The sequence below is a fragment of the Podospora pseudoanserina genome, chromosome 3 (assembly GCF_035222485.1).
Source record: "Podospora pseudoanserina strain CBS 124.78 chromosome 3, whole genome shotgun sequence".
NCBI classification, from domain to species: Eukaryota; Fungi; Ascomycota; class Sordariomycetes; order Sordariales; family Podosporaceae; genus Podospora; species Podospora pseudoanserina.
In genome coordinates this window covers 3,749,017-3,761,855 of record NC_085922.1, presented here as the reverse complement: position 1 = coordinate 3,761,855, position 12,839 = coordinate 3,749,017, and the positions used below count along the sequence as shown (strand labels likewise).

Below are 12,839 nucleotides of genomic sequence, written 5' to 3'. Positions count from 1 at the left end.
CATCTTCTTTTCGTCATGTCTTTGTTCCCGCGTGATGTTTCCACTTTGTCAATCGGGGGTTGGGGTTAATCAGAATTGGACAAGTGTTCGTGATGAATGGAAATCGCTTCCTCTACTTTTTAATTTTTTTTGGCGGGTTCATATACAAACATTATGATCTAGCAAAACACCCATGTCAAGCCCCCTCCCCTGGCTTTGGCCCCGGAAAGCGAAAATACCCAAAGCTCGTCGCTCCCGGCCCGGGACTGACAATGTCAGGACTGAACAAAATCTCCGGACTGTTCACCTCTGACGTCGTCGACGCCCACCCAGAGCTGGTAGGCGTGGTGATGGCACTGTTATTGTACCCCTGGAACCACGGCGGCGGCGGTGTCTCGTTGGTGTGAGGTGCCGTTGGAGGCCCATTGGTCGCCGGTGAGGGCGTGTCCACCGCCAGCGACGGCCCGCCGTGGTGGTATCTACTGCTGCTGTGTGCTGTTCGCGGCACAGATCTCGGCTCCGACTCCTCCGTCTTGATCTCTTTGTGTCCTTGCTCTCTCACCTCTTGGGAGAACTTCCTGCCCACCATGTAACTGAGATCTGACTTGTCGCCAGCAGCGGCAAACATCTTGAGCCGTTCTGCAAACAGTACCCTGCTCTGTTCGCCGACGCTGAGAACCCTGACAAAAGCGTCCAGAAGGTTATCATCTGTCTTGACACCGTGCCTCCCAAGCTCGAGGTTATCCACAGCCCCGACGACATTGAGCCACCAGATGCCAATCTCGTAAATCTTTTCCATGGTCGAAATCCTACCATAGCAGCGCCCTGGCGGTAGCGAGTTTAGAAACGACAACGTCTCGTGGGCGATGATGAGCGGATAAGTGAACCGCATGCTTTCGTGGACGTTGCCGAACGACAGCAGGTGGGCGCGGAACGACAGTTGCCAAGTAACCAGCTTCAGCCACTGACGAGTAATCGTGAGATGCACCCTTTGCATTTCTGTCGCCTCCTCCCCTGACTCTGTCACCTGTGACAGACGGCGTTGGAGCTCCAGCAGCTTTGCGGCTTTCATGTTGTGAGCGGCCGGCGAATCTTCGTTTTGGGGGGAGGTGTCGTTCCACGCAGCGACAAAGTCCTCACCAACCGGCTTGTATACCTCCGCCAGCTGTAGCAAGCCAGCATGGACACCCGGATCTTCATACCGGTATCCAAAAGTTGGCAGTTCTGGTTTCCGTCTGAAGCTCGTGATGGGCTTGTTTCTCAGGATGGCAAATTCCCTGTTCCTGTCAGCAGACGTCCTCGTCCCGTAGTGGTCACGAAACTTACCTCTCGGAAATCAGAACTGCCCAGAACAGCCTCCTCCTCGCCAGGTCATCTTCTCCTTCCGAACCTGCATATCCATCTTCCCGATCCAGACCAAACTCGGCCGCCAGAGCACCTGTTTCTCGCAGATACACCCAGGCTTTTCGGCTGTTTCCCATTTCAATGTAAAGTCTGGACAGCAGAAACGACGTCAAAATATCGTTCAGCTGGAGGTGAGCAACATAGTCGTATGCCTGGCGTGTGGCCGAGCATTCTTCCAGAAACGACTTTGCTGCGCTGATCCAGTCGGTATTACTCCCTGATGGGGGCCGGGAGGGTGGTGGAAGAGATGCAACATGAAGGGACGTGAGAGCCGATAAGGCGAGCAGTAGCGTCCTCTGAGATGGCGGAACCGAGGGTTGACAGCAGTAGCTCTGCAGTGTGGGTAGGTGAACTACAGGGAGGAGAGGGTACAGGTGAGCCGTGTAAACCTCAACACACAGCGGAATGAGATGATGGTATCTCTGCCGTCCAGAGCGGCCATGCTGGGCGTCAGCAGACGGATTCGGAAAAGGCGTGTCGGGAGGCGTGGACTGAGGGGTGGCGAGACTGCTCGGGGTGGTCTCAAAGCTGTTTCTCGTTCCGGAGTTAGTTTACGAAATGCCCATCGTGCTGAATATAACATACTCGGCGCTGCTCTCCCTCGACGCTATCCCCAGTACTTCCTCCTCTTTTGACCGTATCCTGTCAAGGACTCGACCATGACCTGGCTTGGGACCTCTTTTCCGTGGGACCTGGTCCCTTTTGCACACCAAGGCGGCATTGAGGCACTGCTGGCAAGGGAATTGGTAATCGCATTTTATCCGTCTCGTCCTGCAATGGTCGCAAACCTTTCTGTTGGCCGTCAAGCTTGATGCTATCCTCCTACCCCCTCGACTGGACTCAGTCAAGCTAGGTTGTCGTTTTGTTGGTGCCGGTGTCTGTCGTGCCTGCGATGACGGAGTCGGGTGCGGTAGCCCGGGCCCCTGGTCTTCCTCGTCCTCCGTTTTGATATGATCCATATGTGTGTCCATTCTTCCCACCTAACCCCCTGTGATTCCGTTTCAACTGCCGTTTCCGTTGACCAGGGCCAGGGCTCGATATAAGCGTTCGTCTGATGTAATATCGCGTAATATGCCAACGTGTCTATCCGTTCATCCCAACTTTTTATTTCTTTTCTTTTTTTCCCACTCAATCTCAAATATAAGACAGTGAGCCAACCGGATGGCTTCCCACTCTTGACAGCAACTGTTAAGTATCCTCTTGCCGGGCCGGTGATGATGCTTCCTTGTCGTCACGATGTCTCGGGAGTCCGGATTCTCGAAAAACAATTAGAGAAAAGGGTCCGTGTGCTTGGAGGAGACCCCTTGCTCGAAAAGATAGGCGGCAGGAGCGCGGGATGGGAAGAGGGAAGGGTATGACGGATGCCAAGACACCCCCTTTCGCTCGCTTCCAACCCAACGGCGATGATCACCGCAAACCCAACGGATGCTTGTCCCAGTCCGGAGTCTGACAACTCAGTCGCGCAGAATCGGCTTGAAGGTGCTGTTGGTGGTCATCAAGCAAAAAGAGAGAGCGAAGAGGGAAAAGAAAGAAGGGACAAAGTGATTGTGAAAAGCCAGTCGTCATTATACATGCGTCCAGCGCGCGCTGTGAAAAAAAGAAGAAGAAAAGACTTCACATCGCCACCTGCAGGAGCAAGAATTAGTCCTGCAAAGGTGGGGACATGGCTACATATTACCCCTGGCCAGTGGCAAATGCCCCATAAAACACTTGTTTTCTTCCCGGCAGTCTTCTGAATGGGTGGTTGGTTGATGAGGCTCTTGCAATGATAGGTTATGTAATGTAGGAGGGAGGCGCCGGAGCAGATTCCGGGCAGTTTGAACAAACCGAGGCAAGCCCCATAATGCGGACTCCCCCGGCGGCAGCTGTTCCAGAAAGAAAAGTAGTTTGATGACTGTTAATATATGCAACTAGTGCCAATATACATAACGGGTACCTTACAGCTCATCCTTGAACTCCTCTTTGGACCCTTCCTCGTCGTCATCGAGACGCGGTTTTTTGCCTTCCGTCTTTTCCTGTTGCCCGGCGGTCTTCTTGGCCTTTGGTTTTTGCTTCTTGGTCGCCGTCTTCTGCCTCTCGCCCTTGGTCTTTTGGTCTTCGGCACCACCAGGAGGCAAAGTGTGCTTCTTCTCCAGGTCGATTGCGTCGGCGCCGTTGTCGAGCATTTGATAGACCACATACTGTCGCTCCTGGCCAGGCGCGTCCACTACTTCTACTCTCCACCCCTCACCGCCGGATACCGCCTCCAACTGGGCCTCCATCTCGTCCAAGAACGCATCCTTGATGCCCAGCTCCTCTAGCTTTTCCGGACTGAGCCTTTCAATAGGGGCCCCTTCCTTCTCTTTGGCGAGCAAAACATGGGTCACGGTCGCCGCCTTGGGCGTAGCGAGGGCGGATATGTGTCGGGGAGGCATGAGCTTAAACGCCGGGGTTCCATCGGCATTCACTTTTCCTCCCAGGATCTTTTGTCCCCCCACCACCACGCCCCCGATGGTCATGCCCGAAAAGGGATTGCTGTCGGCTCCACCATTAGGGCGGCCAACCTTGAGCCTGGCTCTCTCGCCAGCGCCCTCGAGCACACCGCCGGCCTCGACCTGCTTCTGATATCTCCATGCCGACTCCTCCTCTTCGCTGCTGACGATTTGCTTGCAGGTAACGGGATGTCTTTTGGTGACCTTTGGTGGGAGAAAAGCCACATCATCGCAGAGTCGTGGTGTCTGCACCACCATGAGGTAGGTGCAAATCGTAACCTCTTTGATCCAGCTGATCCTGTCCCCTGCCACGCCGGGATGGCAGTGATACTGCACCTCAATGGTGCGTGGTTTGTTGGTGAGATCGCAAACGGTACCACCCTCGAACTTCTGGACGAGGTATCGTTGGTCGCCCTTAACCTGTAGCTCCGAGTTGGGAGGGGCCAAGCCCTTTTCTTGCCCGTCCTTTGGTTGCTCAGAAGCGGGTAGCGCCCTTCCCAGCACATACTCCTGGCTGCTGTCATCCCGGACAGGCGGGCCCCCTTCGGTGCCTCGTGGCAGAGCATGGAACTGAACAACGTCTTTGCCGTAGCAGAAAGAATAGCTCCACCAACCACTCATAAAGTAGAGACAATGTCCTTCAAGACCACTCATGAGCTCCCATCCCTTGGCCGAGGCACGGGACATTTCCCGAGCTTCTTCGGCCTTGGCGAGCTCGGTGGCGGTTTGGTTGAGTGTTGGAGGGGGAGCGAGGACGGGTACGGTGCAGAGATATTTCCACGGGGCAGAGTTGATCAGCTCGTACGTCTCGGAGACCGGGTTGGAATCATCGTCGGTGTCTTCGGGGTCTTGTTGTTGGCCATTGCTGGCATCTGTCTCTGTGGACGGGCTGGCGAGCTCGGTCTGGGATGATGGGGTTGGAGAGGGAGCTGGGGAGGACGATGATTGTGTGTCGAGGAGAGCGAGAGCGTCGGCTTCGGAAATGAATTGATCGGAAAAGACAATCTCGAACTTAAAAAAAAAAACAGTCGAATTGTGAGCTGGTGTTGCTACTTGACAGCTAACAATGACCAATGACATACCTGTGGATGGGCCAGCAGATCCTCGTGAATGCTAAAGCTGGGCTGTCGAGCTCTGCAGAGCTGCAGCGAAGCCAGGAGAACCAGATTGAGCCGGCGCATTGTGTGTGATGTTGTCGCAATGACAGTGGCAGCCCCAGCCCTGGGCTCACATTCAGAAAGAATTTCTTTTGTTGGTGTTGTTGTTGTTGTTGCTGTTGTTGCTGTTTGTTGCTGGTGTTGTTGCTGCTATTGAAGGGCTCCTCGTTGATGCCACTTTGCTCCCGTTGATGACAGCTGTTGGCATCGCGCTGCCACAGCACTGTTGCGCCCGATAAGGAGCCTTATCGGAGCACTGAACCAGGGGTGCCAAGATTATGTCATCGGCGGGATGTTTTTGTCCGCCATCTTGTGCTTCTTCACCAACGTTCATCCCATGGCCCCTCTCAAATTCTGGAAGTTTGGTGACAAATTCTGTCTCCTCATAACCTGTGACTCTTACGATTACCGCTTTGCGAATTGAAGGTATTCTCACCGCCAGAGGGCCGGCTGTTGCGGTGGAATTGACAAAGTCTCGCTGACCGAGCTCAAGCATTTGCCTTGTGTAAGTCCCAGCATCGAAATGCCAGCTTTGGATTTTGAAATCAAGCGCGCTTCCCGGTCTTCCCCTCATGAGTCAAACTGTATTTTTGACAACTGGTTCATGCCGTCCAGGTGACAGCGCAGCCGAATTGATCAAGTGTCTGAACGGACCGGGCATCCCCAGCAGTGCTTTTGTCGGCAGCAATCTCGGCAGTCGACATCATTCGAGAACCACTCGCCCCCTCATCTGGTCCAGAATGCTCTATCGATACGCGCTGAGGGAGGGTCGGAAATGGCAGGCAACCATCGTGAAGTGGCACGACATGATTGGGTCCTCTGTTGTCACCCTGGAGAAGCTCTGAACCGGAACGCCAAGACGGGGCCTGATGGGGCCCAGTTTCGGACTTTGAGGGCCGGCGCCGTTCGGCCGTGGGTGGGTCACTCCGCATCTTGCGGTATCTTCTTAGTTTTTAATATCGCGCGCCGAGAGAACACCCGTGACCGGTGAGGGCTTCAATATGCCAGCAAGCGCCAGGTGGCTTATTTGGGACATTACCGAGGCAAGACATATCGCAGACGATACAAAGCGGTCAACGAGGAGGTATGCCGCTAGCCGTCTACTTCCCTCCCGCCCGGGCTGTCATGGATGTCATTCAAAGGTTGTCCCGCCATAGCACGACGCTGTTTCACCTGCCGGCAGCACTGCTGCTCTCCACTCGGCAGAGCCTCTTTTCTCCGCCGTGCTTGGTGCTTCCCCAGGTTATCTGGAAGCACTGAGCATTGTTGAGTCATCTGACAGTCCCCAGCAGGGACCCGGGCGTGTTTGTGTTTTAGAGCCTTGCGGGGCGGAGTCCGGAATGCGGCGACCGGCATCTTTTGTTAATTATCCCGCGCTTCGGAGGGGAAACAGGACAATTGTGGTCTTTAGGCTTCTCTGCAGATTTCTGGCGGAGTCGACGATGACTCGCAGCAAGCAAGCAAGAAGCAAGAAGCAAGAAGCAAGAAGCAAAGCCGGGCAGCTTCGTGGCATCTCGTATCGCGAGTCCCTGATTCCGGAGGGGTTGCTGCAGGTACATGTCTGTAGGGTGGGCTTCGGTGACGACGTCGATGCTAGGTATGATGTCGGGCAGGAAAGGTGAAGGAGTGCCACAGTGCTTCGCCGCCGCGGTGAGGCTCGGCTATCTTGGAAGCTAGAAACGTGTCAATCGCTCAGGCATTGGAATGCCACGATGCCAGCTCATCCACCTCAGAGGTCATGCACACCCACAAGCCACAACTGCCCGGGGGGGGGGAAGGGGGGCATTGGAGCCCAACACCACCACACCAATTGACCCGAGGGGAGGAGATATTGAGACAGCCACATCTGGTCTTCTCAGTTGTGGCTTGGGTTACGTGAATAGTACGTGATGAGGATGTGCCCGAAAAGGCCCGCCCTGGCCGGACGTTTTCATCCAGTAGAGACATCCCAGCAGTGCTTGCCTCACTTTTTGGGCCAATCAGGACGATCATGACACCCACCGGATGCTTGGTGCAGCAGCGAGGGATGGGCGGGATTCGCTGACAGCAGAGCGTGCCACAGGCGACACATGCATCTCGACTCTTTGAGAGTGGTCGACCGAGCCCGATTCTGTTCTAGTGGCAGAAGAAGAGAAATCTTCTCTTCTCTCCTTGTCTCCTTCATCGATCAGATATAATATGATGTGTGAAATGTAGGTGACCGAACTGAGAAGTTGCAACGGTGCCCAAGGATCGACTCATGGATCTCGTGTGGACCCACGACGGCATCTGCAATTTGGGAGAGAGGGGGGGGGGCCATGCAGTAGACAACAGGTATCGGAGAATATTCAACGTCGTTGAAGCTGTGGGGGTTGAGAAGCTGGAAAGCCCTTCTGTGCAGCAGTAGCACGACAGCGACAGTGGAGGTTGACGATATTGGAGAATGGAACCTGGAACTGCCCTGAGAGCCAGTGGAGCCGTGGCTCGACGGGTGTGCTTCAGCGGTTCCCTGGCGCGCTAGCCAGCACACGACCGCTAACTGTGACTGGACCGTTGGGTGCAACTTGCCGCGACAGGAACCCTTACGGCCACCACCGGGCAGCCAACACATCACCTCTCCCTCCCCTTCCCCCCCCTCCTTGATGATTCATCTTTTTCTCTTCACTATCTCTCTCTCGTCTGTTGCCGTCTCTTCCCCCCCTCGGGTTATTTGCCCTACTGGATACAGGCTGCTGAGCCGCCCCCGCGAAAACGATGGGATGCACCCGCGGGACAGAGCCCAGCCAGAATATGGCTTCGATAACGATTGGGAGATGGGGAATATGACTGTTCCCCTCCGCAACCGGGCGCACACCTCCCACCACTAGTCTACGCAAGAGAACCTGTCGTGGAAGTTGCCGGGGGATGGAAGCAGCCTTCTTCCTTCCAGTCTTCTTTGAGAATTCCATCCGTCCATCTATCCATTCATCCATCCATCCATCTCACCTGCAGAGATGAGCTGGAATTATTATCATCATGAATAAGCAATCGACGGGACTTGCAATTCCAGGAGTTTATCGTCATGAGGTGAGGTGGCAGATCCATCCCGTCACATCCTGGGCCCGTTTGCTTGGGGTGAGATTGCTTTTTTGGGGGGGGGGGTGACAATGCCCAGAAACAGAACGAGCAGCCCGCTAATCGGGGAGAAGATCTCCCTTTCCCAGCACTCATTTGGTGTGACCAAGCATACCGTTGATCCCTGGTCCAACAAGTCGTCACCATTCTGGGTCTCTATCGAGGTACCTGGTATCAAGTATCGTGGTAGGCCACACCACTTGCATGTCCATGTCTACCTGATCATATTGTATACTCCCATCCTCCCCCCTCCTCCACCTCATGCCCTCCAAGAAACTCCGTTTCGAAATCGACACTAAGCTAGCTGACCCCAGACCCCCTCGGCACCTGGTAGGTCTCGTCGTTGCGTGCCATATCCAACGAAGCCTCGTGAGCATCTGCTCGATAAATATCATTTGCTCGCTCCTCGTTGCGCCAATCTTTTCCCTTCTTCAATCATTATTATTATACATTGACATTGACTTACAACAACTTACATTTGTATCTGCAACTTCCCATTCCATCTTTTGACTCATCCCGAGTCTTTCACTTCCAACACACTCACACACATACACACACACACAACCAGCCAACCATACCATACCATACCATACCATACCATACATACATATCTACATACATACATCCGCTTGTCGCCGGCCGACTTTATTCTCTTCCCACTCGGTCCGCCCTACCTCTCCTCGCCTCACCTACTCTTGACCCGCTGAAAGGCGACCAGAATGAGCCAGGTCCAAAGGTTAGAAGCATTGCTTCGACAAAAAGAGCACGAGAAGCAAGAGATCATGAGCCAGCTCAGCAGAGCCCGGACGTCCCGGTCCTCGGCCACAGCTGCCGCCCTCGACTTTGAGTCTGTCCCCGGCAACTACCAGATCGCTCCGTCACGACCAGTTCTCGCCGACAATGGACGATCAAGAAGCAACACGATACCCCGCAGTGTGACGGCTGCACCCGGCATTGCTGCTGCTGACAGTGTTTCCCTTCAGCTGGATCACGTCCAGTCACAGGTAAGTAACGAAACTCCGAGACCCAACCCACTCTTTTGCTCATGCTCACCAATGGTGCCAGGACCAGAGCCGTCCCATGAAGCGTTCCAAGACCACACACAATGCTGGTCCATCCTCTGGCACGGGCATGGCGAGGTCCAGCTCAAATATGTCCATACAACCAGGTGTCCCCAGCGGCAGTCTGTCGGGTCCCAGTTCGGCCATGCTTGAGCAGTATCTTGGTCAAGGTCAGATGCAGCAGCCCGTCAACGCCTTCTTCCAGTCACATTCCCAGCTCCAACCAATACCAACGGGCAGAGAGATGGATGTTGCCGATTTTCTCTCGATGCGGGATACAGGAGGAGACCTTTCCGGCATCTCGCCCATCGCCATCCCTTCCTCCAGAATGTTGTCGCCCCAAGAGGCATCACATTATCCCGACTCGGGCATCCCATCGGCTTGTGGTTCTTTGACCTCGGGCCCATCTGTCGGAACCACGGCCATGTCAAGATGCAACAGCAACTTCAACGACAACAACGCAGCCATCCTGTCCCAACTTGAGATGGTCCGCATTCGGTCACAGCATTCCACGAATGGACAAGCTCGACAAGACAGCTTTGGCCCGAGTCAGCCGCCATATCATCAACCTTCGTTGCTTGGAAAGAGGTCGGCCACAGACCTTCACATGGGAACCGGCCCCAGCGCCCACTTTGTCGGTGCCTATCCTTCTTCTGCGCCCACCGACTCGATGCTTCACCAACATCAGATGAAGAAGTCGCCCTCCTCCCAGTCGAGCTCTCACTCCATCTCGTCGGCGGCCATCCAGGAACTCAATGCGGGGTACATGAACGATGACCTCGGCATGGAGCGTTCGGTCTCCAGAGACAGCACCAAGTCAAATAATTCCCTCAAGGTCCGCGCCAAAGAATCTCTTGCTCGCCAGAACGTCAACGCCAAGTCTCGCCAACTTCAGCCAAAACCAGATGTCGTCAAGAAGGAACAACCCACATCGGCCACCAACAAGAAGGACCCCAAGGCCGTCATCACCAAGACCAAGTATGAGCGCCCCAAGCACCCCAAGGTCCGCTGCCACCAGTGCAACGAGAACCCCGAAGGGTTCCGGGGTGAGCACGAGCTGCGCCGTCACACCGAAGCCAAACACAAGAGCATGGTCAAGAAGTGGATTTGCCAGGACCCTGGCCTGCTCGGCATCCCGCACGCAGAGACGGCCGCCAAGCCTCTGTCGGATTGCAAGCAATGTTCGGCCTTTAAGCAGTATGGCGCTTATTACAATGCTGCTGCTCACTTGAGACGCACTCACTTCAAGGTCAAGGCACGGAAGGGTGCTGGTTCCAAGAATGGTGCCAAGGGCGCCAGCTCGGCCGCCAAGGCGGAGGAAGAGAAGCGCGGCGGCAAAGGCGGCGGCGACTGGCCCCCCATGTCGGAGCTCAAGCTGTGGATGATGGAGGTGACAGTGCCGATGGACCAGGAGGGTGCCCTCGGTCCTGACGGGAGCGACTCGGTGGGCCAGGTCGAACAAGAGGACATTGACAATGAACTCGGCGCGCAGGCTTATGGCGTGCCACCCAACCTTCTCGGCATGGACGCCTACAGCAACATGGCCGTCTACGCCGGACTTGGTGGGGGGTTCGGTCAGGATCTTTCGTCACAGGGTCTCCAAGGCGAGCTTGGATCGCAGCTCTCCGATCTGTATCCGCTCGACACCTCGGTCTTTGCCGCCTCTTTTCATGGCCTGCCAATCTCTTCGGCCGGTTTTGGGGACTGCGGTCCATCACAGGGACATCAGCTCCAGCAGGGCATGCCGTCCTCCTCTTCGATGATGAGCATCGACACCTCCAACTACACTTCTCCAGTCTCGTCGACGGCCACTCTCACCCAGGCCGGCATGTTTGTCAACGACATGCTCCCGCCCGCCATGATGCACACCCGTGATGACTTGCACGACATGCCATTTGACCTTGCCTTTCCGGTTGGGGGGCACTAGATCAGTGTCGGCTATCTTGTTCCTTTTGCGTTGTTTTCTTCGACCGCCTTAGCGTACCGCGATAGATGGGTTTTGCTATCTCGTTTTATCACCACCTTACACTACACAACAACAATAACAACAACCCCTTCCCCACCCAAAAAAAAAAAAAAAAGAACAAACCTAACACCAAAAAAAGTCCTTTTCTTCACGGAAGAGCAGGGTGTACAACCTTGCTTTTCCATCCTTTTCCCAGCCGGGGCGGTTTACTGCTCGGCATATTTCGGTCTATTTCTCTCTCACTTTCACAATTCAAGAAGCCATCGCTCTAGGCTTTTACCCCCCCTCCCTCCCGATATGGGTTCACTCATTTCATCAGTCAACTGATCGATCGACGGGGATACGTTTCTCTGGTTGGAGTAGCCTTGTGTTCTTTTTCTTTCTTTTTGCCGGATCCCCAATCAATGACCTTCTTTTTTTTGCATCAACGGGATGGAAGATACCCAGAGCAACAACAAGAAGCAGATTGGATCCTGCGAGGTGAAGAAAGACCGGGGATCAACACTTGCGCTATATACAACGTTTACACTTGTCAACCACGCGGTTTTGCCTACGGAAGAAGAAACCATGGCTGAGAAGGCCATCCAACACACACACCAGATTGTCAACCCATTTTTTATTTTTCGCTTCGATTTTGTACATGTTTACACATATTATTGTTTCTTTATATCATTGGTCGCGCACGCATTGAGCATTTCCGGGGGGAAGGGGCAATATTTCGACACAAGAAGAAGCCTGAACCAGTCAGGGCCCCTTTTTTTTTCAACTGTTCAAGCCAACATGTGGCCTCGTCAAATGACGCCTATGAAGTCTTTGTCTGTCGGTTTTACAAAGATATCAGATTGGAAATTGTTTCTTGTCTTTTTTTTAATGTTTTTGTTGCTTCAAGGGAATTGGATAATGGGCGTTTGGTTTGGTTTGGTTTGGTTTGGTTTGGTTTGGTTTGGGTTTATCACTGGACAAGAAAGGGTTGGTATTTGGGGTGACACAGACACAACACAGACTCAAACAGAAGGGGACATGACAGAAAAAAAAGGATGGGCTGGACCGATTCAAATGGACATGGAACAAAAGAGACGGGTTAGTTGTAGCATGTCGAACAGTACAAAGAGACGAATTATATGTAATGTATTTAATGGTGGTGGTGGAGCTGAGGGAGGAGAGAGGGGGATATAATGTATATATCTGGATGTTTGGATGAGGGGAGGCGGTGGAAATGGAAATTGTGGATGCAAAAAGACTAATGAAGCAGTGTGAACTTTTGATATCTGGTGACTGCTTCATGAGAGAACCTATACGGAGCCCCCTATTTAACTTACCAACACAATTCCCCCTCCACCCCCCTCCTTCCCTCCCTTGATATAGAATTTAACTATATTGCGAAGCATGATTATTTAAGGGGTAAAAGGTATTCAATAAGCTCTAAAATATACTTAAAAGACGTTAAAAGATAGTTAAAGAAAGTTAAAAGAAAATTTAATTAAGACGTCTTAAAAGATAACGTATATTATAAGCGAGTGACCCATATAAGCGAGTGACCCACCTCCCACTACACCCTGACAAACCATCCTCAATTGCACCACATCAACACAAGGAATTAACTATAATTACATCAGAAACAGCTAAATCAGATACTTCTGCAGCCTCCTGGCAAGTGCGCGCATTATGGCCAGGCTTACCGCATACACCATAGCACCGAACCTTCGTA

General features: G+C 53.5%; 3 protein-coding genes across 3 annotated transcripts; 1 reads left to right on the top strand and 2 right to left on the bottom strand.

The window, feature by feature from the left end:
• Positions 1-35: 35 nt before the first annotated feature.
• Positions 36-1,460, bottom strand: QC764_311225 (uncharacterized protein; the record flags this gene model as incomplete). Its single annotated transcript, XM_062946231.1, has 2 exons — positions 36-1,256; positions 1,306-1,460. The coding sequence occupies 2 exons, from the start codon at positions 1,458-1,460 to the stop codon at positions 176-178; spliced, it is 1,236 nt and encodes a 411-aa protein (XP_062802256.1). The 3' UTR covers positions 36-175.
• A 1,860-nt stretch (positions 1,461-3,320) lies between these two features.
• YOS9 (Protein OS-9) lies at positions 3,321-6,854 on the bottom strand (the record flags this gene model as incomplete). Its single annotated transcript, XM_062946232.1, has 2 exons — positions 4,937-6,854; positions 3,321-4,865 (listed from the first exon to the last, which is right to left on the bottom strand). The coding sequence occupies exons 1-2, from the start codon at positions 5,033-5,035 to the stop codon at positions 3,321-3,323; spliced, it is 1,644 nt and encodes a 547-aa protein (XP_062802255.1). The 5' UTR covers positions 5,036-6,854.
• QC764_311240 (uncharacterized protein) lies at positions 5,339-12,368 on the top strand. The gene is made up of 4 exons (XM_062946233.1): positions 5,339-5,516; positions 5,627-8,104; positions 8,179-9,108; positions 9,170-12,368. Exons 3-4 carry the CDS (start codon positions 8,824-8,826, stop codon positions 11,090-11,092), a joined length of 2,208 nt encoding a protein of 735 aa, XP_062802254.1. The 5' UTR covers positions 5,339-5,516; positions 5,627-8,104; positions 8,179-8,823; the 3' UTR covers positions 11,093-12,368.
• Positions 12,369-12,839: the final 471 nt, after the last annotated feature.